We start from the raw sequence: 22,557 nt of genomic DNA, 5'->3' as shown, positions 1-22,557 counted from the left end.
GCAAAAGTCAACCACGGAGACGATGAGCAAGGTTGAAATGGGCAGGATGCCGGAAGTCCAGTGGCCTCTGTGCAGCTCGGGCCACAACCTTTTATTCCGGCTAGCCCTGCCCCTGGGAAGAGACATGACTCATAGAAATGGGCTCCTCCCTCTTCCAAAACGCTCAAGGTTGAATTTCACTGGAAAAACATACCTTTTTTTTTTTTTTTTCCTGATTAGAACTAGCATGGGGGAGGCTTCTGGCTTCTGGGTGGAGGGGAGTCAGCAGTCAGCTAGCAGTTTTGTGACCATGGTGACGATGAACTGAGCTCTAGAAGCTCCGTGTGTTAGCTCCCCTGAGAAAGAAGTGGGGGTAGTGACTCTAGGGTGAAGTGACAGAAAATGAGTGAAGTGCCCTGCCAACTGAAAACACGCCCAGCACCGGTGACAGCCCCTGCATTACAGCTGTGAAAATGTGACTCTCCACTTCCGCTAACAAGAGCCAAGTGGTTCCTTGTGACTCCCTGCCTTTGACACTGTGGAGAGGTAAAATGACACATTTTCATTTTCTGAATGATATCCTGTGGTTTGCTGCTCTTCTGAGTTTTTTTTAAAAATTAGGAAGCCCCTCAACCTTTAGAAATCTACTTGCATAACACAAGTAAAGCATGAGAGAGTGGGGAAGAGAATTTTTTTTTAAGAAAAAAACAACACACAGATATTGTAATTTATAGAGAGAAGACATTCCAGGTGGATGACTAGTTTGTTGTTTGGCTCGGTGGAAGCCTGTACAGGAGTCGAAATGGCTGTTTTTACTGCAAAGTCTTTAATAATGAGTAACTGACAAGCACAACTATAGCTGCTCCAGTGGGTGGCTTGCCAGTGTGGATTAAGTTCTCCTCCTTCCACACATGAGTGACAACCGACTACAACCTCATCCCGGGAGCCCAGGGAATTGGGCTCGCATGTTTTGTTCAACCAGCAATATCGATGGAGGGTCCAGCACTGGACCAGTTTCAAAGATAGCTGTGAAGGAACCAGTCCTCAGGGCTCAGCCTTATCCCTCTTGCCTGGGTGTAGGATGGTCTTTGGGGCGCCATTCCCTGGCCTGCTACTTACTTACCACTCAGGACTCAGAAAATTTGATCAAAGGAGGATCTTCCCATCCACCCTCGTATCCAGGAGAGAAGGTAGTGACTTAGAGGGAGAGGGGCTGTATCTACCAGCTGAGATCAAAAGACAGAAGCTTCACTGCACCCAGCAGTCTCTACCCCCAGCTCAGATCTCTGGGCCAAATATAGCATAATAGCGGCTAGGAGAGCAGGCAGAGTGAGATGGCCTGATATCAATCCCACCTTCAAATCACTTTCTGCCTGTACGACTGCTATAGACTGAATTGTGTGCCCCCCCAATTCCTATGTTGAAGCCCTAACCTTCAGTGTCTCTGTATTTGGAGATGGGGTCCTCGGGAAGTAATTTAGATTCAATGAAACCATAAGGGTGAGCCCTGATCTGATAGGATTCGTGTCCTTACAAGAAGAGACAACAGAGAGCTCTCTCTTTCTCTTCCCCTGCGTGTACTCAGAGGAAAGGCTGTGTAAGGACCGAGGCAGGAAGGTGGCCGTGTGCAAGCCAGGAAGAGAGCTCTCACGGTTCAGCCCTGCTGAACCTTGATCTGGGACTTCCAGCCTCCAGAACTGTGAGAAGTAAATATCTGTTGTTTAAGCCACCCAGTCTGTGGCATTCTGTATGACAGCCTGAGCTAAGACAGTTACTTGAGCAAGTTACTTCACCTCCCTGAGCTTCAATTTCCTTATCTGCTAAGTTGGATTTCCATTAACACCCACCTGCCTCATCTGGTGTTACGGGGCTTTACACAGTTCCTGGCACCTGGTAAGTGCTTAATAATAAAGCCTTTCTGCAAGCCTGCATTTTAGCCTGACTTCACTTATGTCACCATGGTGACCTGAGGACACCTTGATCAACCCCCTCATTTCAGAGAGAAGAAAGCTGAAGTTCTAATAGGGCTAGTGGTTGTCTCATGAGGACACAGTGAGTTAAAAGACAGAGTTGTGACTAGAACCCAGAACTCCTGGCAGCCCAGCCAAGGCTCGTACTCAGCCCTGGTCATCTGAGTGAGAGCGGGTTACCATGAGGGAAACGCAGGGGTTCAAGTTAGAACCCTGGTGTTCAAATCTCAAATCTTTGAGGGATCTTGGGCGTGGAATTTACATTCTTGGTGCTCTGGTTTCCTCATTTGGAAAATGCTGCCCACAATGACCTCCTTCCTACTCACTCAATGGGGTCCTGAGACGAAAATGGGTGGATGTATGTGGAAGGGCCGTTCAAATGGCAAGTGCTCTGAGGAACAGGCGAGGGTGACACCACCTCTCATGGTGACACTGGTACCTGCCCTTCCTGACTGGAGCTGCGCTGGCTGGGGTCATCTCTATGATCTCTCTGCCCTCAGCCCCTCCCTCCTTCCCAGGAAGAGTAGGGCCAGGCATGAAGGTCAGACTCAGGTGTCCTAGTGCCTCTCTTGTCTGGCTGGCTCTTCCCCAGTGTCAGTGGCTTTGTCCCCAGTGGGTCACACCTCTGTAACCTCCTACCACTGAAGTGATATGAATGGTAACTTTATCAAATAAATTTCCTCCTTTCTGCCCCCTTTGTCCTGCTGACTTAGTGACTTATACACCTAGGGATGTTGCCCTAGGGCAGTAATTGATAAGGAGAGAACCGCGGGTTCCTTTAGTACCACTCCCTTATCTCTGCTGATTCCCCCTCCCACCCTCGTTGTGAGTGAAGAGGTTGAGTCTTATCAGATATTTCTGGTGCAACAAACACCCATGGGGTGATGGAGGGACCAAGTACACCTGCTCTTTCTAACCAAAGGTCAGTAACAGAAAAAAAAAAGTCTGAGATAAAAAATTAATGATTTCAAAACAGAGCCAAGTCCTATTTTTTCTAACAATTTGTAACCCAGCAGGCATCTTTTGATCTGTATAATGGACAGACTGATCAACGACTTTCCCAAATTCAGAGACTGTATGGTTAATTTCCCCCCGATTTTCTCTTTAAAGGAAAAGAACAAGGGCAGGAAAAGGAAGGAGGAAGGGAAACTGTTTCTCGCATAAGAGTTATGTAGCTCTGTGATATAAATATAATGTGCAGGAAAAATATTTACATTAATTTTGTAAATACGTATACTCCTCTTTGAGAATAGGACTTTATTAAAAAGAACCTTTCACTTTAAAAGGATTCACTGGCTCCTTAGTGTTTACTGAATTTCCTGACTGTATATAAAATTTAACAAACATAACTTTTTAGGAATACATCTATTTATTTATTTATTTATTTATGGCTGCATTGGGTCTTCGTTGCTGCAAACGGGCTTTCTCTACCTGTGGCGAGCTGGGGCTACTCTTCATTGCGGTACACGGACTTCTCATTGTGGTGGCTTCTCTTGTGGCAGAGCACGGGCTCTAGGTGCGCAGGCTTCAGTAGTTATGGCACGCGGGCTTCAGTAGTTGTGGCTCGTGGGCTCTAGAGCGCAGGCTCAGTAGTTGTGGTGCACGGGCTTAGTTGCTCCGCGGCACGTGGGATCTTCCTGAACCAGGGCTCAAACCCGTGTCCCCTGCAATGGCAGGTGGATTCTTAACCACGGTGCCACTAGGGAAGCCCTAGGAATACATCTTTTATACAAGGCAAATCTACCAATGTAATCTGTGCAGAAAATTGCCACAGATAGTGAAAGAGTAATGTCCCTTTGGCATTCCTCAGTGATAAACCAAACGAAAGCCAGCACCTTCATTTCTGAGTCATCCGGTCAAGCAGTCAGCAGTTTCACTGCTTTTTGGTTGTTGCTGTGCCCCACGGAGAACAAAGACCGAATGGCCTCCCTTCCCAGTGTCATGTCACAGAGGATGCGGCTGTAGGGACACATACTTGCTATTGACCGAGGGCCATCCAATGGGCTTTTCCATTTTCTTGAAAACATTCATTACTTAATCCAGGAGTCTCAGCCTTGGCACTGCTGATGGTTTGGGACAGAGAGTCCTTTGCTGTGGGGGGCAGTCCTGAGCACTGCTGGATGTTTAGCAGCATCCCTGGCCTCTACCCACAGGATGCTAGTGGCAAACCCCGCTCCTCCCTTGTCAATGCCTCCAGACACTGCTAAACGTCCAAATGTCCCCTGGGTGGGTGGTTGGGTGGGAGATCTTCCCAGTTGAGAACCACTGACCTAGCCTATCTGAATGAGGCATCACAGGTATCCAGGGAGTACGTAAACAGTGCCCTCCCCAGGTGGAATTTGCAAGTGTCACCTGCTGACTTGTGCTAATACCAACCAATAAGATCCAGCGTAGTGTATTTATTCATATCATTTTCACAAATACATATTTTAATACATCATTTGATTAACATAGCTGAAACTCACTAGCATTAACCATACTGTGGTTGCTAAAATTAATTTAGGACATCATTTAAGAAGTCAATACCCATGACACAATTCTGTGCATTGACTAGTAACCTTCAACTTTTTATCAACTCACTCTGATTTTTCCATTCTCCCCAAAGGCCATCTTGGTGGTTGACCCTCCATCACATTTATTCGCTCTTTGGCCAAGAACTTCTGAGGTGTTTCTCTGTGGTGCTCTTTGCTTCTTCACACCCTATCTAAGCCAGCTAGAGAACCAAAGCCAAACACTTCAGTATCTGCCCCATAAAATAATTTGCCTCTACCTAATTGTGAAGCAGTTAGGTTTTAGCAACTTCTACAATGGAAAAGAGACCAGTAAAGTACCAGCGAGGCCACTTACTGCAGAGGGGAGAGCTCAACTAGAGAGAGGAACCCTTAGTTCTTGGCCCAGTGGCCCTAGCATCACTGGGATCTTGGGGGAAGTTACTTCATCTCTGAACCTCACTCTCCACAGAAGTCAAAGAGAAAGTTGGATTAGATGGTATCTAAGGTTCCTTCCAACCTGCAGATTTTGTGCAGGGGAAAAAAGGCTACTCTGGCTTTTATCCTTCTCTTTCTAAAACTTTCTTGCCCCAAGGTCTGTGGATGAATGACAGGGAATGTAGCTTTGCTGGCCCCTCCTCAGAAAACCTCAAACTGACAAGCTGGGAATGAATGAGATAAGCCTTAAAGTGAAGAGCATCACTTTAAATTTTATTTATTTGCATTGATTAATCAAGCTATGAAATAGCTTACATGTACTAATGCATACAGCTCTGATTATCAGGAATTTGGCCAAAGGGAGCTGACTCTGTCCCTTCAAATAAAATTTCAACTAAACATTAAAGACTCCTTTTTAAGCCTCCTCCCAATCTTCCTCAGCATCCCTTTTCCCCAAGAAAAAACCCCAGAATTGTTAAATGTTGTGGGGTTTTAATTTTTATTTTTATTGGTGGGGACTGGCTAGAGGCAGTAGTCATTTACCACCCTATATGGAAGTACTTTTGTGTTTTAAACATTGGGACAGCCACACTGGAGTGGACCAGGTGCATATCAGCACTGGATATACCAGAGGATGTGTGAGGAGAAAGGAGTAACTCAAGGTCTGCTTCTACAGAAGCTCTAGGGGGCAATGCCATTAATGATCTGTGTATGCCCTGGCACACTGGTCCCCTTCCTTGGGACAGGGGCAGGGGAATATCGCCACCATTTGGGGGCAGCGCAAATCTCATTCTATGTCTTAACAAAGGCATCATCGAACAAGACTCTATACATTTTATAAACAGTCTTTGACCTAAAACTTAGCTTACTGACCTAGGGCAAACGAAAGAGAGGTCCAGAACCTAGAAATTGAATAGTCAATTGTCAAGAAATCGGACAGACAGGGTGTTCTTTTTATAGCTATCAAACTCAAGAAAACTAACCTGTGACAAACTAACAGAGCTAAATATGTGCAGAGAAAAAGGTTTGCTTCTCAAATACTATGGCGAAGAAGCAAGAATTCCTGGCTGCAAAGAGTTTCCTGTTCTGAAATGCTAATGACATGGGGCCAATTAGAGACAGGCTGGCGATGGCTTTGTCTGTGCCCTTCCAGATTCTAGCTGTACACAGGGAGGTCGCAGGAAGCTGCTAGAGGTCTCTGCCCCAGGTTGAGGTCACTGAGATGCTTCTGCTCTGTTCATCTTGGGTTCTTCCCCCGCTGCATTTTTATTTTTGGCTCAGGCAATGACCTCAGATATTTCACTAGGACTGAAATTCAGGCTTAGTTTGGTTGGATCTCTGACAAGCGAAAGACAGGCCCACAGAGCAGGGTAGAGCTTTGGCTGATTTCCACTCAGTAGAGCCCACAACGAAAAGGGTGGGGTGCAGAAATAAGTGCAGGTTATCAGGCATGCGAGTGCGGTTTGGTGTATGGCTACTATGTAAGACGCCCCATAGGGTCACCAGATATTACTGGTTTTTCCAAGAAACCATGATGATTACTTAAATCTCTTAGCTAAGGGAGGTAGTTATTGGGGCCTGGTTATTTTAATGTTTTGGGCTGGTGTTTTCTTCTGTTCTTCAGGAAGTGAATGTAAGCAAACAATTTATAATTTGCTTAAATAGGAAATCAGCCAATATCATATATCGCATATGCCTGCATGTGTGTGTGTGTGTATGTGCTATGTATGTGCTTACATACGTATATGTATGCTGTTTAGAAGAATGCACAGAACATGTTATTAAATGTTCAAAGGTAAAATCAATTAAATATGATTTAAACAGATGATAGAACCTAACAGATTCATCCATTTGCGGGAAATAGAGCTAAAATAAAAGAATTGTTGACACATAATTTCAGTAAGAAACTGATTATGGCTGGTGCTGATGGGTGGGAAGGGTCCAAGATTCACGGCCGCTGCCTGGAGCACCACCTCCAGTCAAGCCTTGTGCCCCTATAGTTTGCCCCAGGAGAAGCAGCTGGGAAAGGGAGGAAGAGGCAAAGGGTCTGGTAACGGATTACAGAACTCTCCTGGCTCCTTGCAGAGCGAGGGAGGAACTGCATTTGGGTCTATCACATTTAGGGTTGTTCACTGTGATTTTTTTTTCTTTTTTTGGCTGGGGGTAGGGAGGTGAGGATTGAAAAGGTATTCATAACGTTTGACTGGAATTATATGAGACTAGAAAAGATCCAGCTCCTTTGGCTAAATGTCTGGCAGATTGAGGCATGTACGTGCTAATTTGTAAATCTATTCTAGTAGTTCTGCTTTGTAAAATGCACATACAGTAAAATCAAATTAGATATTTAAATTAGGCAATATCTATATGGCCCTTTGCCCCTATTTTTATATAAATTATCCTTATAATAGCTCTCCTATTTGTTTTCCCTTCTTTAAATAAGTCAGTCAGTCAGTAAATAGATAAAAATGAAATGAAATACTAAAATAACTGGTGGCTTATCTGGTCCCAGAACTAGTAAATGGTGATCAACTTGGGACTTGATTCCAGTCTTCTGACTTAAATCTGGCCCTCTGTCCCCAGTTACTAGCCACATGGTCCTTTAAGTTATTCAGTATATCCCCATATACCTGCTAAGACTCAAATCTGGGAAGAACAATTGGTATGCCCTGCAATGATCTTTTTATTTACATTTTAATCCCTGCAGTTAATTAAGGAAGGTTTTTTTTCCCCCCTGATTGCAGCCCACAAAGCATTTGGCTTTCACAGGTCTTGCACTTTCAGTTTGTAAACCAAGCTCAGCTAATACGTTTGACAAGTGCTTTACTTAAAATCTTGGCTTTGAAATAGAATGTAAACAAGGGTTAATTAATTCATTTGTCAATTTTGCTATCCTGCTGGGGACAGTACCTCACCATTATCTTTAGTGCAAATGCTTAATAAATGCTTCTTGCTAATTTGCAGGTGGTGACAGGACTTCTCAGTAATACTCTATGTATGTAAAATCATAATAGATTTGACCTGAATGAAATAGTTTTTTGGGGATAGGGTAAAACTGGAATTTCTGACACTTCTAAGTTTTTTTTTAAATGGTTCACCTGGCAGGTAATATCATTCTCAACAGACAAATGTCCATCACTTCTTGGGATTACTTCAGGATTTAAAATTTTTCTATAATATCTGGAAAAAGTTAGAATATATTGTAATTGTACCCATTAAAGAACCATAAATAAGAGCAATGGCTTTCTGTAAAAATCTCTAAAGTAGTTCAAAACACCTAAGAGTCCAAGAGATGTTCAGAAATGTCTTGCTACATCTAAGACAAAGGCAGTAAATATAAGAATTTATTAGGCTAATGCAGATTTAAAAAAATTATCTTGGCTTATATATGGACTTATGTTAATTTACCAGCCTACCTTTATAATGTAAAACTGAAAAATGTAACTGTCAAGTTTTTGAAGTAAACCTCTTTAAAAGAAATAATAATTTATAACGATGGTATCTAAGACTCTTGAATGGGATTTACTTGTATTTAACATATTACATTTCAGTTCCTCAAAGCACTAAGACACTTAATGGAACACAAAAGAAACTGTCAAGCACGGGTACATTAGAAAAATGCAGAAAAGTTCAGAAGGTAAATCTAATTTTATAAACAGCATGATTAGTTGCTCAGGAATAAGTTAGTGATGCAAATTTAAAAGGAGAAAGGCATTCAAAGTGTTATGGCATTAATTTACACTGTTCCTCTATTTGTCTCTTCTCACCAATACATTCTCCACAAGACAGTATTACATCATTTTCTAATACTCAGTGTGTTCTGGGCCAATGGTTCTAAAAGTATGGTCCGTGAACTAGCCAAACCAGCATCGCCAGAGAATTTGTTGGAAATGCAAATTATTGGGTTCCATGCCAGACTTACTGAATCATAAACTACAGAGTGGGGCTTGTCAATCTATGTTTTAACAAGCCCTCCAGGGAATTCTGATGAATAAGAAAACTTTGAAAACCAATGCTCTAGGCCAATCATTTCCAAAGACAGCTGGGCGGTCTAATATATTAGACAGGGCTGTTCTAAACACTTAGAACAAAAACACGGACTTTGCAAAGTGAAATAGGAAGTGATATTAATTACTGTTTTTACATAGGGCTTTATATTTATATCTATTAATATTTTCCCATAGCTGATATGTAAGAATCTCATTTTATTTTGCTTTTCTTAATTACAATATGGAGTTGTTCCTGTATTTATTGGCCATTTGCATGTTTTTTCTGTATATTGGTTTGTGACCTTTGCCCATTTTCTAATGACTTTTATAGATTTTTTTATATTTACTTGGTCACATGTGGAAAATATCTCTCCAAGTTTCCTGTTTACATTTGCCTTTATCTATAAAATTTTAGGCATTTAACATTTTAAAGATGTATTTAAAAGCATTTTGCTTTCATGACTTCTGGGTTTGTGTCAAGCTTACAGAGACCTTCCCCACTTTAAGATGACAAAAATATTCACCCATCTTTTCTTCTAGTACTTTATGGGTTTTGTTTTGTTTCGTTTTTTTTTTTTTACATTAAAATATTTGATCCAGTTGGAATTTATCTTGATGTAAGATGTATGGTAAAATCCAGCATTATTTTTCTTTCTCCAAATGGCTATTTGATTCCCAGTTCCTTTTATGGAATGATCCATTTTTGTTTCACTAATTTGCTGTGCTACCTTTATCGTGTGCTAAATTCCCATATTACCTGGGTTTATTTCCATACTTTCTGAAATCCTATTCCACTGACCTATTTTCCTATGCCAACACTATACTGTTTTATAATACATTTGTATATCTGGTAAAAATAGTCTCCCTTCAAGTAAACAACTTTAGAGTTTATAACCCTAAAGAGTTATAACATTCTATGTTGAATATATTAGCAAAGTTTACTGCTGCCCATCTTTATGTTAAATTAAAGAATTTGAAATGTAAATAATCAACCAATTAATTAAATTTATATTATAGGTTTATTTCTTAAGTTTATTTAAAAAGAGATGCACCTAGGGCTTCCCTGGTGGCGCAGTGGTTGAGAGTCCGCCTGCTGATGCAGGGGACACAGGTTCGTGCCCCGGTCTGGGAAGATCCCACATGCCGCGGAGCGGCTGGGCCCGTGAGACATGGCTGCTGAGCCTGCGCGTCCGGAGCCTGTGCTCCACAACGGGAGAGGCCACAACAGTGACAGGCCCGCGTAGCACAAAAAACAAAAAACAAACAAAAAAAAGAGATGCACAAGTATAAGCATCTCAGGTGGTCAAGGACCAATCCTGACTTTAGACGTCTGACTTTTTGAACATCTCAGGTTTTTTTTTTTCATCTTTATATAGTGTCAAAGGTATTGTTTGACTTTTGGTGGGTTAAACTAACAGACTGTTTACATGTTTATAAAATTCGGAAACACTAATTGTTCAATAATGTATAAATTTTTAGTAATTAAAATTATCCTAATGTGCTTGAACCAAGCATGTATTGGAAAAATAATGCAATAATGCTTAAAACCTGGTACTATCAACATATAGTAACACTGAATGAGGGAAAAAGGCAAGAACAACAATGCCTGTTTTAACAGCCCCTTTGATTCAGTGAGAACATTATTCGGAACTTTTGCTTCCACTCTGCATATTAGTAAAAGCTGGATGGAACTGATAATCACAGTAATAAAAAGTTATGAATAGTTATGCTATGTACACAAGCAATAAATAGACACCTGAAAGTCACTAAAAATTTTCTTTCAACACTGCACTGTGTATATTCATAAGACAGGACTAGGGTGGAGAAGGCTAGGTGGTAGTATATCAGCAAAGGAAACTCTCAAAGGGAGCAACGTGCTCACTCACTGGGGGAAGCCAGTGGTCACTCACTGAATAGCAATGTGCTTGCTAACTAATAAATAAGCCTTTTCTCTTTCATTGCCTCTGGGAGGTGGCTTGGGCAAGCTGTCTAGAACCCTCAGTGAGAAAAACTGAGGTGAGAAACTTTTGTGGGGTTAGGCCCGGAGAAGGGTTAAGGACTGCTCTTAGGTACTTTCTAAGTATTAAGGTTCCCCTGATTAGGTCTCTCTCTTTTACAGTGGACCTTATGTACCTCCCAGGAAAGCTGAAAGCAGAGGAAGGGGAAAGTCACCTTTCGTGCTTTGCTGCTTTGACATTCACATCACTTGTCCCTAAAGCCCTGAATTGGTGCCTATTTCTGATACTGCAGGAGAACCATGCCCCCCCTCAGTTTACCTCAGGTCTCACTCTCCCACCCTAATTCCATCCTTCCTCCCCTTCCCTGCCCCCCACCTTGTCTTCCCTACTGCCAAGGAAAATTTGCTTGTTTCTTCACCTTCAATTCTGAAATTTTTCTTTCCAATCATTAATGTAAGCTGCTTTCCCATCTAAGTCTTTTAATTTAAATTTCCTGTCTCCTCACCATCTCTTTCTAGAAAACAAGTGTTAACTCCCCTCGTAAAGAAGAGCTTTAAGATACTTCAACCTCCCCGCTCTCAAGGCCGAACTAGATCTTTTAGTTTAAGTTATATCAGTCCAAGTTAGTGGCTTCTAAAGTTTCCAATGCAGTCTTTAAACAAGCCACTGATTCATTATTTGCAAGCAAGTCTACTATGTTATTGGTTTTATAAAAGGCAATTCCCACATTTTTGTTTTTCACATGAATTACCTCTTTTAATGCTCTCTTGCCCTGTTCTCTCACCCAAAGGTTACAGACTTCTTTCCATTAATTTAATTCTGGTGAGAACACCCACCACCACTGCCAACCATCACCAGAAGTAAGTGAAACTAGTTGAGGGTATGTAGTCTTCTTTTACCCTCCTAGGATGCTCTGTGCATCCCTCAAATTTTAGGCTAGTGCTCTGACAACAGGGTGAGGCAGAAAGGGTACCGCACTGGGGTGTGACAGCCTGAATCTCCAGCTAGCTATGGGTGTGGTGTGGTGGGGGACACTGGCTTCCATGGGGGGTTGGAGGGGGTGGGGAAAGGGTGTGTGTTGCAGGACGTGGGGGTGATGGGCAAACGACTGCTAAGCTTCCCACGTTCTATGCTCTGTTATACTTCATTCCAAATATAATAGCAACTTTTGTATAGAGTGTAAACAGCTATGAACTGTGCCTTTATCTCTATTTTAAGTACTCTGAAAGAATCAGGAACCAAACAGGTGATTATTAATGGTAGCTATAGATGGCACAGGCAGGTATTTCCTGATGCGGCATTGAGCGGTTTAATATTCAGAAAACTGAAGGGGTTTAATAAAGACACGATAATGCACATTAGATGCTGAAATAAAAACAAAATGACGACTTAAACAGGTTACTATCTGTGCTCCTGTAATTAGTTGGATGAAAAAGTCTCAAAATATCATAAACATATACTGACGAAACCAAGATACTGTTGTACCTCTGTAATTCTAAAGCACAGAAACAGTTCATTTCAGAACATATTGCTCAGTCTGAAAAGTCAACATTTTTTGTATGGAAAGGTAAATACTCCTTCTCTTCCCTATTGTGTATTCAGGTTACTTATTTACAGTTCCATGGGGAAGGAAAAGCTCACACTAAGAAATGACCTAAAAGATGTTTTGCAAATTAAGTTATCCGGGTAGCTTAGCAAAGCTCAAATTTTTGACAGTAAAGTCTCCATTGGGCCAATAAAACACATCTGTCCCTAACATATAATAGAATGTTAGCTATCACTCGATAAAGTCAGGTCTCTTGGTGATGTCTACATTTAAACAGACAATTTCCCTGAAATCAGTTTAAAAGCTATTTAAAATAAAAGAAAATACGTTGATAAGTACAGATTTGAAAAACTAAAGTAAACCATCCATTCATGAATTATTTATTGAGCATTCACTATGTGCTGTTCTAGATGTAGAGGATGGAGCAGTGAGCAAAATAGAAAAAGTCCATTTCCTCATGGATCTTACATTATTTCAGAATGGTGGACTGAATCAATTTGAAATTATATCTTAATCCCTTTGGGTGAAATGTATCAAAAAAATCAGTCAACTTCACTGAAAACGTTATGACAAACCATCAAACAGACTAATACAAAATGCTAAGCAATGGAGCTGAAGTAAAGCTCTTACAAGCTCTTACTTCTTTGGTCAATAGGAGCTTAAAACAGTGTCATACGCCTGATGTGTAGATGGTGGGGCAGCTTGTTAAAGATCACACAGCAATTTAGTGGCAGAGTTAGGAATGACATCTGGACTTTCGTATTCCCAGTCCAGCGATCTTTCTGTGGACTAGCCTGCCTTTACTTATGGATCTTGATAATTTTAGAGCCAATTAAATTTTTTTTTCCTGTAAAAGTTCCCATCAGTGGAAGTGTATAGATTAAATACAACTATTTTCCTGGTTCTAATATGATGTGATAAAAAGACTGGATATAAAATTATGTATTTCATACAATCTCAATTTTATTAAAAAGCACATATGCATACGTATGTATGGAGAATTTTCTTCTTTATACTTTTATGTACTTTATTTAATTTTATTTTTTATTTATTTTTTTTACTTTCATATATTTCTAACACCTTCTATAATGAACATCAATTTAGTTTATAATTGAAAAGTTAAAACAAGAGTTAAGTAAGTTCTCCCCCTCCAAACCACAAAAAATTAGGTTGTCTGAAACGCTTAGAGATAAAACGATTAACATAATATTAGCCAGACACCTAAGTAGAAACTTGGTAAGAAATGTGTCTGGGGGAGACAACAGCCATCTATTCAAGTGACCAAATGGCTTCAAAAACCAATGTCGGCCTCACCAGCTAGGACTGTGTTTATAAATGCACAGAATTTATCAAGAGGCTTAATGGCAAAAAGGGTCAGGTCAGCCCTGAGGATTTCACAAAAGTTTTGTCTCTGTTAGCAGACGTTCTGAACCATTTTGACATGTGAATATAGGAGTCACCAGGCCAAGGTAAAATGTTATTTACCAAGTGACTCTTTGACCAAAGTTTAAAAGCCAAATAAACTAGCATTGTGCTCAAGTTTTTATCAAGGGGAACCTTCACTGACTCAATAAATACATTTAAGAGCAGGCAGTCATGTAGCCTAAGGAGAGCAGAATTCCATCTTGTAAGTCACCCCCTGCTTCTGCCACTCATGAAATATGTGCGCTCTCTGGGTTTCAGTTTTTCTACGCTAAACATGTCTAAATGGTCTCCAAAGGCCCTTCCGACTTTTGTTAGTTTTGATTCTAGAACAGAGGCAGGAGTCTTGTCCTGCACCATCAGAGTTAGAGAACCATGGAGAAAGTTCCTCGATATGCTCCTGTTCAACCCGGGGCGGGGGGAGAGAACACTAAGCAGATGGGAACTACTGGTTCCTCAACAAACACACCTATGAAGAGGAGTCCAAATTCCCTCTGGCTGCTGGGAGGATCCCACACCTCATTACAATACTTGCTGAGTGGCTGCTTCCCAAGAAAAGCCACAGAAAGGAAATATCATTAAAAAAGCATATATGCATTGAGGGAAGCTGTTCCCTCCCTAAAGCCCAACCTCGCCAAGGCTGTTGTTCTCTATTGTGGAGCAGGATGTAACAGGACTGCCAAGCACAGCCCACAAACCTGCTAATTAGGTGCACCGACAGTGTTTGTTTTGGAACCATTTACCAACAGAGGAATGTGTCAGGATGATTAGTGAAAAAAGGGTATGTAATGTATGTGTATTCGAGTCCAGATGAGGGCATAATCCAGGTATTCAGTCTGTTTGTGCAAGGACTCACAGAAATGAAGCCTGAGCAAATAGGAAGCCACAAGGAAAGATCAGCTTCTGGGCAGTGCTTCTCTCTCCTCCTCTTCTGGAGCTTTCTTCTACTCCCCCAACTCCCACCAAAAAATTCCTGCCTAAACATGAAACTCTCTTTCAAAAAATGACAAACTATTGTATAACTGGCTGCCCAGAAAAATGGAAAAGGCTTTGTAAGGCTGCTGGCAAAGCTGGGGTTTAATGATTTTCTAGGCACAGAAGTGGCAACCTTAGGCAAAGCCGTCTCCACATTTACCTTCCATGAACAAATCAAAGGAAACTAGGGCAATGGAAAACACAGCTCTTAATGGACCGCTCACGTTGTGCATCTCAGCATCTTCTGTGTGAAAAAGTAATTCTAACCTTCATAATACGGCTGGTTTTTTTTTCTCTTTTTAAACAAACCTTTTTAAGGTTTGACTACAATTAGTTATTTGAAGCTTCATGTGTACATGAAGCTTAAAGAAGGGCAGAGGTGCCAAGACAAAGAACAAAGTCCATGCCCCAACAAGTTCAGGTCCTCAGAGGCAGGGTGGTATGAATAGCAATGAGATGCAAAATGACAAAGGCCAATTCCAGAGGTCAAGGTGTTGAGAGGAGTCTCCATGCTCTTCAGTACAAGCTAGACATTTCTGGAGTTTGGCCAAGATGGATGAAAGCGATGGGGCTTGAACTGAGTTCTTTGGGAGACCTTTTTTTCTGTAAGCTAACCTGACAAAATAGATTTTAAAAGTGAAAAACAGGATAAGCCCTCTTAGAAACTCACTTGCTATGGACTTTTCCATGAGGCCAGTGTTCGTTTTCAATAGACAGATATAGGAAATGTTCTGTGAACGTGTGCAGACTGGATGTGGTGTCAGAGTATGTTAACTCAACTGGTAAGAGTTTGATGTTGATAAATTCAAGGTCCTGTGTGCAACTGTGATTTCTTGGAGAGGAGGAAGTAGTCGACTATTACATACAAAAGGAAAACTACCAAGTAATGCTCAGTCTGCTTCTCCAAACCCCCAGAGCTTTAAAAAAACATGTAACCCTTTTAGAAGAGTAACCACTGACCTGCAGATGCCCTAACACAGGAAGAACATGTGCTCGGGGATGCCTTCTTAGGACAAGTGCTCATTGACCTCCATAGGCCAACACTCATGCCAGAGAAATATTTGAAACAACAGGTCAGTTGCTTCAACCTTACATATAAATCTGTAGTGTTACTTCAGACTTTTACCATGCTCCTCTATCCTCACAAGTACTTTTTCCTCAGATTTATTGAGATATAATTAACATATAACATTGCATTAGTTTTAGGCGTACAGCATGATGATTTGATATATGTACATGTTGCAAAATGATCACCACAGTAAGGTTAGCTAACATCCATCACCTCACAGTCACAAAAGTTTTTTTTCTTGTGATGAGAACTTTTAAGCTATAGTCTCTTAGCAACTTTCAAATATATGATACAGTATTATTATCTTTAGTCGCCACGCTACACATTATTCATCTTATAACTGGAAGTCTGTACCTTTTTGACCCCCTTCACCCATTTTCCCCCTTCCACACCCCCTGCCTCTGGCAACTGCTAATCTGTTCTCTGTATCTATGAGTTTGGTTCTTTTTAGATTCCCCATATAGGTGAAATCATATAATATCTGTTTTCCCTGTCTGATTTGTTTCATTTAGTGCAAGTATTTTAAGTTCTCTTAACCAGTGTTTTAAAAAAGCGTTGTCAGTGTTCTTAATGAATGCACATAATATATTTGGGAGAGTTAAACCAAATAGCAAATAGTTATGGAATGCCTACTATATGAAACACACCAAATTCAGTATTAATATATAATCATCTTCTTATAGCACTCCCACATCTAAATACAGCCCCGAATGGGAGCAGGGTCATAAAGTCTTGAAGTGCAGTGTTTTCCATACTGGAAAACCTGTGGGGATGGCTTGTATATGACCTGAAAAAATCAACAAGGCTGAATGGATCAGACACAAAGGATGGAAATGATTTATGATAGCTGGTATGTTTTGCAAGTCCCATGTTAAACGCATGCTGAGTGTTTTTAAGATGAAGTATTTATGTACTTGTGATCTGGAAACATTTCAAGATTCAGGACTGGCATCTTCACAGAAATGTGTGAAGCAGGATGGTCTCCTTAGCAGCATTATGTCCTTAATAACAAAAGAAGACCAGTGATATGTAGAGATGTTGGAAAGAAAGCTGGATAGGAGGTAATTTTAGGATGAAAAAAAACCCCAAAAAACTAAGTCCTGGGTCATTCTGTGGATTTATGTGACGTTTTTCCTTTTATATTGATTGCTTTCACTTAATTCTTAGGGCAGTATCAGTCTAATCTTCTGATTTGTAATTCTGAACATTTAGAGCCCTGATTTCTGATTTTCAGTCAAGGAGGGCATGTTTTGTCATTCCTATTTCCTTAGAATGTGGAATTGGACACTTGTTTTAACAGAGTGTTCCTCTCTCCTAGGGCTGAGCTTTCCTTTTAGTCCTCTAAAGGGTAAATGCTGGATTAGGCTTAAGTAAAGCAGTTTTGTGATTCTGGACCTTCCCATTGTATTTAAAATCTTGCAATTTGGATTTCAGTGTTTTCCTATTTAAAGGAGAGAGGTAGGTACTTAATCTGGAGTTTGCCTTCATAAACCTGATTAAGGTGGGTCCTTAGCTGCACAGGTACCCCTCGCGGACCTGGCCTGCCTGGGCTGCTCAGAGGTGGGAGCCCTGCTGTGGTCCCCTTTCCCACTCCCCCTCACAACAGCCCCTCGGCCACCTCACGAAAGAAAAGCAGAGCTTTCCCCTCCCCAATTTAACTCTGGCTCACTGCTCCAAGTATAAAAACTTCCAGGTTGGCAAATAAAGGGAAAATTGTAAATAACAATTTTGGGGGAGGCTTCTTTTATTTACTTATTTATTTATGGCTGCATTGGGTCTTCGTTGCTGTGCAGGGGCTTTCTCTAGTTGCGGCGAGCGGGGGCTATTCTTCATTGTGGTGCGCGGGCTTCTCATTGCAGTGGCTTCTCTTGTTGCGGAGCATGGGCTCTAAGCGCGCGGGCTTCAGTAGCTGTGGCTCGCGGGCTCTAGAGCGCAGGCTCAGTAGTTGTGGCGCACGGGCTTAGTTGCTCCACGGCATGTGGGATCTTCCTGGACCAGGGATCGAACCCGTGTCCCCTGCATTGGCAGGCGGAATCTTATCTAATGCGCCCCCAGGGAAGTCCGGGGGAGGCTTCTTTAATAGGAGAGGTACATACAATTTTCAAATTTCTTTCAGGGGGTATGCTGCAAAAACAGTTTGAAGACTACAGGTACAAAAAAACCCCAGCGATGTATAATGAAAAAAGCATAGGTTTTGGAGTCAGATATATTTGGGTTCAAGTTTTGGCTTTATCTTTTGGGCCAAGTTAATTGCCTCCTCTGAACCTAGGTTTCCTCATTATTAAAATAGAGGTAATAATACTCCCTCAGAGGACTGGCATAAGAATTAAATGATGAGATATGTAAACTGCTGGCACCAGTACTAGTAAATATTAGTGCCATTTTCCTACAATCCCAGAACATTCTCTATGTCTGCCAGAGATGGTGTTCTAAAAATTAATACTAGGGCTATGTTTCTAAATTATACATTCATGAAGTTTCCTCCTGCATAACAATTCATTTAATAAGGAAAAGAAAGTCTCAAGAGTTGACCAATGTTTGATATGTAGTCATAATCAAATAAGCATGTTAAAACCGAGTGTATTCTAATATTGAAGTGCATAAATCGGTGCTTTAGAGCTCAACGTGGAGCTCTATCATATGTTTAGAAATTGTGGAACGTCCTTCTACCCACAATATACGTCATTCCCCTTCTTGGAGCCCCAGGTCCACTCCCTCTACTGTGGCTCCTCCCACATGTTAACACAACTGCCTACTGGCTTGCCTGTCTCTTACTAGAGACTCTCAACTATTTGCGAGCAAGGAGCATGCCGGGTTCACTGTGTGTCTCTAGAACCCAGCCCAGTGCACAAACATAATATGTTCAATGAATCATTTATTGAAAGAAAGAATAGTTCTAATGCTTGTGGAATGTTCTTTACTGAATTGTAATTATGCTATTCACATGATATTTGGATCTGAAAGGACATTAAATATAGTTCGGAGGGTGCAGAGGTGCTGAATTTAGCAAGATGGTCAAGAATGTGGTAACAAATTCACTAAATACTAAATTTCTAGGATTTTCACATACAGAGTTTTAAAACGTATTTTATTATGGAAAATTTCAAACATATTCAGAAGTAGAGAGGATAGTATAATAAACCCCTGTGTACCGAGCACCTAGCTTCAACAATTATCTATCTCTTTCACCTATATTTATCGCCTTTCTCCCGCCATCAGATTATTCTGAAGTAAATCCAATGCATCATTACTTCATCCATAAAGATTTCAATTATGCATAGATTTAAAAATTTATCCCACAATTCAAACTTACTTTTATTTACCCACATTTATTTATTCAGTACATCTTTATAGATATGTTTTAAATCTGCAACTCTATTTCTGATTAAAGTTTTCCTTCAGTAAATCTTTTATTAGTGTTTCTTTTTGTTCTTTTCCATTGATGTGTACAAGCCACTCCCAGTGTTTAACTGGAAACTGAACACGATGGGAAAGCGCAACAGGCTCCTGGAAAGTATTATCCACCTGGAATTCCAGGAAGGCAGGTCAGAGCTCCTTCGGACTCAGACATTTGTGCAAGCTTCCAGAACTGCATCTGACCAAGGGAGAAACAGAGCATTCTAACTAGCTATGTATTCTTTCCTACTGGGTAAAGGCCCTATGAGCCCATAGATGTGCTAATGTGGCCGTTTTGCTTGTGAGAATCCAGCACCTCTGATCATGACCACAGATATCTTACAGGAGGGATCTTTTCCTTCTGAATGTGACTTAGAATCACATGGGGAGTCTTTGAAGATACAGATTCTGGGGATTTAAAGAAGCCAGGTCTCACAGGAGATTCTGATGTGCAGTGAGAGGGGAGTACCTCTGTCCCTGCAAGGGACAAGTCCTGGGACTGAGGGCTTTAAAAATGTGTGCATCCCAGCACCCTGATCTTGGCTTCTAATATTCTCTATTAAAAGGAACCAGGGCTCCTTGGAGAAACGGCTGCTTCTAGGATTAGGGCAGGAATTATATAAGATGAGCCTGGAGCATCTGACAGTGCCAGAAAGTAAGGAAATGCTCAAAACCAAAAACCCCATAATCATTGGGATATGCCAAAGGGACACAGAAGCCAACTGAAAGAGTTATTAAATGGCTAAAACCAGAACAGTTTGAGTAACAAAATAAAGTGGTATTGGATTATAACCCAAAGTATAAAATAAATATGCATGAGTCCATATTGACATGAGTAAATAATTGAAGAAATAAATAAATGGGGAAGAAACAAATCTCTTATGCAGAAGAATTCCAAATAATTTTGTACATACTGCACTCACAAAGGGATGGGGTATAACTCCCCACTGCTTAAGTGTAGGCTGAACATACTGACTTCCTTCCAGAAGGAAAGTATGGAAAGGGGATGGAGTGGGTGGCAGAAAGAAGAGTAACTTTAAAGTGGAGACACTTGACACAAAGACTACAGTGATCAGTCACGTTCATAGTATATACCCACGATATGATATGATGAAAATGACACTGCTGCTGTGTTCTTCCTCCCAGACCCACAGAACCCAGTGTAATCATAAGAAAAACAACAAGTATATCCCAATAGAGGGATTCTACAAAATACCTGACCAGGACCCCTCAAAACTGTCAGTCATAAAAACAAAGCCTGAGAAACTGTCACCGCCAAGGAGCCTAGGGTGATGTGACGATTAAATGTAAGGTGATATTCTGGAACAGAAAAGGACACTAGGTAAAAACTAAGGAAACTGGAAAAAAAACTATGGACTTTGGCTAATAATAATGTATCAATATTGGTTCATGAATTGTAACAAATGTACCATACTAACATAACTGGGTGTGAGGTATAAAGGAACTCTCTGTACTATCTCTGTGATTTTTCTGTAAATCTAAAATCATTCTAATAAAGTTTATGAAAATTTTTCAGCCTTGATCTTTGAGTCAAATGTTCAGCTAAATGAATTGTTTTATTTTAATAGATTTTATTTTTTAGGACAGTTATAGATTTACAGAAAAATTGAGTAGATAGTACAGAGTTCCTGTATTAGTACCGCCTCTCCCTGAGTTTTCCGTATTATCAACATCTTGCATTAGTGTGGTATGTCAGTTACAATTAATGAACCAATATTGACATATTATTAACTGAAGTCTGCAGTTTAAATAAAGGTTCACTCTGTGTTGTACAGCTCTGTGAGTTTTGACAAATGTATGATGTCATGTGTGAACTATCACAGAATCGTATAGAATAATCTCACTGCCTTAAAAATTTCCTGTGCTTCACCAATTCGTCCCTCCCTACCCCCTCTCAAACCCCTGGTAATCAGTGATTTTCTTACCATCTGTATAGTTTTGCCTTTTTCAGAACGTCACGGATTTGGAATCATATAGTACGTAGCCTTTTCAGATTGGCTTCTTTCACTCAATTATAGGCATTTAAGTTTCCTCCATGTCCGTTTGTGGCATAATAGCTCATTTCTTTTATCCCTGGATAACACTGCGCTGTATGCCTATACCACAGTTCATTTATCTATCCACCTATTAAAGGACAACTTGGTTGTTTCCAGTTTTGGGTGATTAGGAATAAAGCTGCTATAAATACCCATGTACAGGTTTTTATGTGAATGGAAAGTTATAAACTCATCTGTTACTTGAAGGTATATTGGGTTTTTAAAAAAAAATTTTACTTTATTCTATTTTTAACACAGCAGGTTCTTATTAGCTATCTACTTTATACATATTAGTGTATATATCTCAGCCCAATCTCCCAATTCATCCCAACACCCGCTCCCCGCCCTGGCCCCCTGCTTTCCCCCCTTAGTGTCAATACGTTTGTTCTCTACATCTGTGTCTATTTCTCCCTTGCAAACTGGTTCACCTGTACCATTTTTCTAGATTCCACATATATGTGTTAATACATGATATTTGTTTTTCACTTTCTGACTTACTTCACTCTGTATGACAGTCTCTAGGTCCATCCACGTCTCTGCAAATGACCCAATTTCATTCCTTTTTATGGCTGAGTAATATTCCATTGTATATATGTACCACATCTTCTTTATCCATTCATCTGTTGATGGGGATTTAGGTTGCTTCCATGACCTGGCTATTGTAAATACTGCTTCAATGAACATTGGCGGGCATGTGTCTTTTTGAATTATGTTTTTCTCTGGGTATATGCCCAGTAGTGGGATTGCTGGGTCATATGGTAATTCTATTTTTAGTTTTTTAAGGAACCTCCATACTGTTCTCCATAGTGGCTGTATCAATTTACATTCTCACTGACAGTGCAGGAGGGTTCCCTTTTCTTCACATCCTCTCCAGCATTTCTTATTTGTAGATTTTCTGATGATGCCCATTCTGACCAGTGTGAGGTGATACCTCACTAGAGTTTTGATTTGCATTTCTCTAATAATTAGTGAGGTTGAGCAGCTTTTTATATGCCTCTTGGCCACCTGTATGACTTCTTTGGAAAAATGTCAATTTAGGTCTTCTGCCCATTTTTGGATTGGGTTGTTTGTTTTCTTAATACTGAGCTGTATGAACTATTTATATATTTTGGAGATTAATCCTTTGTCTTTTGATTCATTTGCAAATATTTTCTCCCATTCTGAGGGTTGTCTTTTCATCTTCTTTATGGTTTCCTTTGCTGTGCAAAAGCTTTTGAATTTCATTAGGCCCCATTTGTTTATTTTGGTTTTTATTTCCATTATTCTAGGAGG

At 40.6% G+C, this 22,557-nt stretch overlaps 1 protein-coding gene across 4 annotated transcripts in view; it reads right to left on the bottom strand.

The window, feature by feature from the left end:
* Positions 1–22,557, bottom strand: part of PLEKHM3 (pleckstrin homology domain containing M3) — a 188,484-nt gene that overhangs the window by 6,466 nt on the left and 159,461 nt on the right. Inside the window, exon 8 of one of the 4 annotated variants that reach the window (XM_022567535.3) lies at positions 6–19,427. The exons of the other annotated variants lie outside the window; for them this stretch is intronic. Coding sequence (XP_022423243.1) covers positions 19,379–19,427 — 49 coding nt within the window. The 3' untranslated portion in view covers positions 6–19,378. Of the gene's footprint in view, positions 1–5; positions 19,428–22,557 lie in introns of those variants that run through there. 4 annotated transcript variants of the gene reach the window in all.

This window comes from Delphinapterus leucas, chromosome 8 (genome assembly GCF_059928025.1).
Source record: "Delphinapterus leucas isolate spDelLeu-1000000601 "Yukka" chromosome 8, BTC_Dleu_Yukka2, whole genome shotgun sequence".
Taxonomy (NCBI): domain Eukaryota; kingdom Metazoa; phylum Chordata; class Mammalia; order Artiodactyla; family Monodontidae; genus Delphinapterus; species Delphinapterus leucas.
Note: the sequence above shows the minus strand (reverse complement) of the source record. Positions and strands in the feature narration are given on the sequence as shown.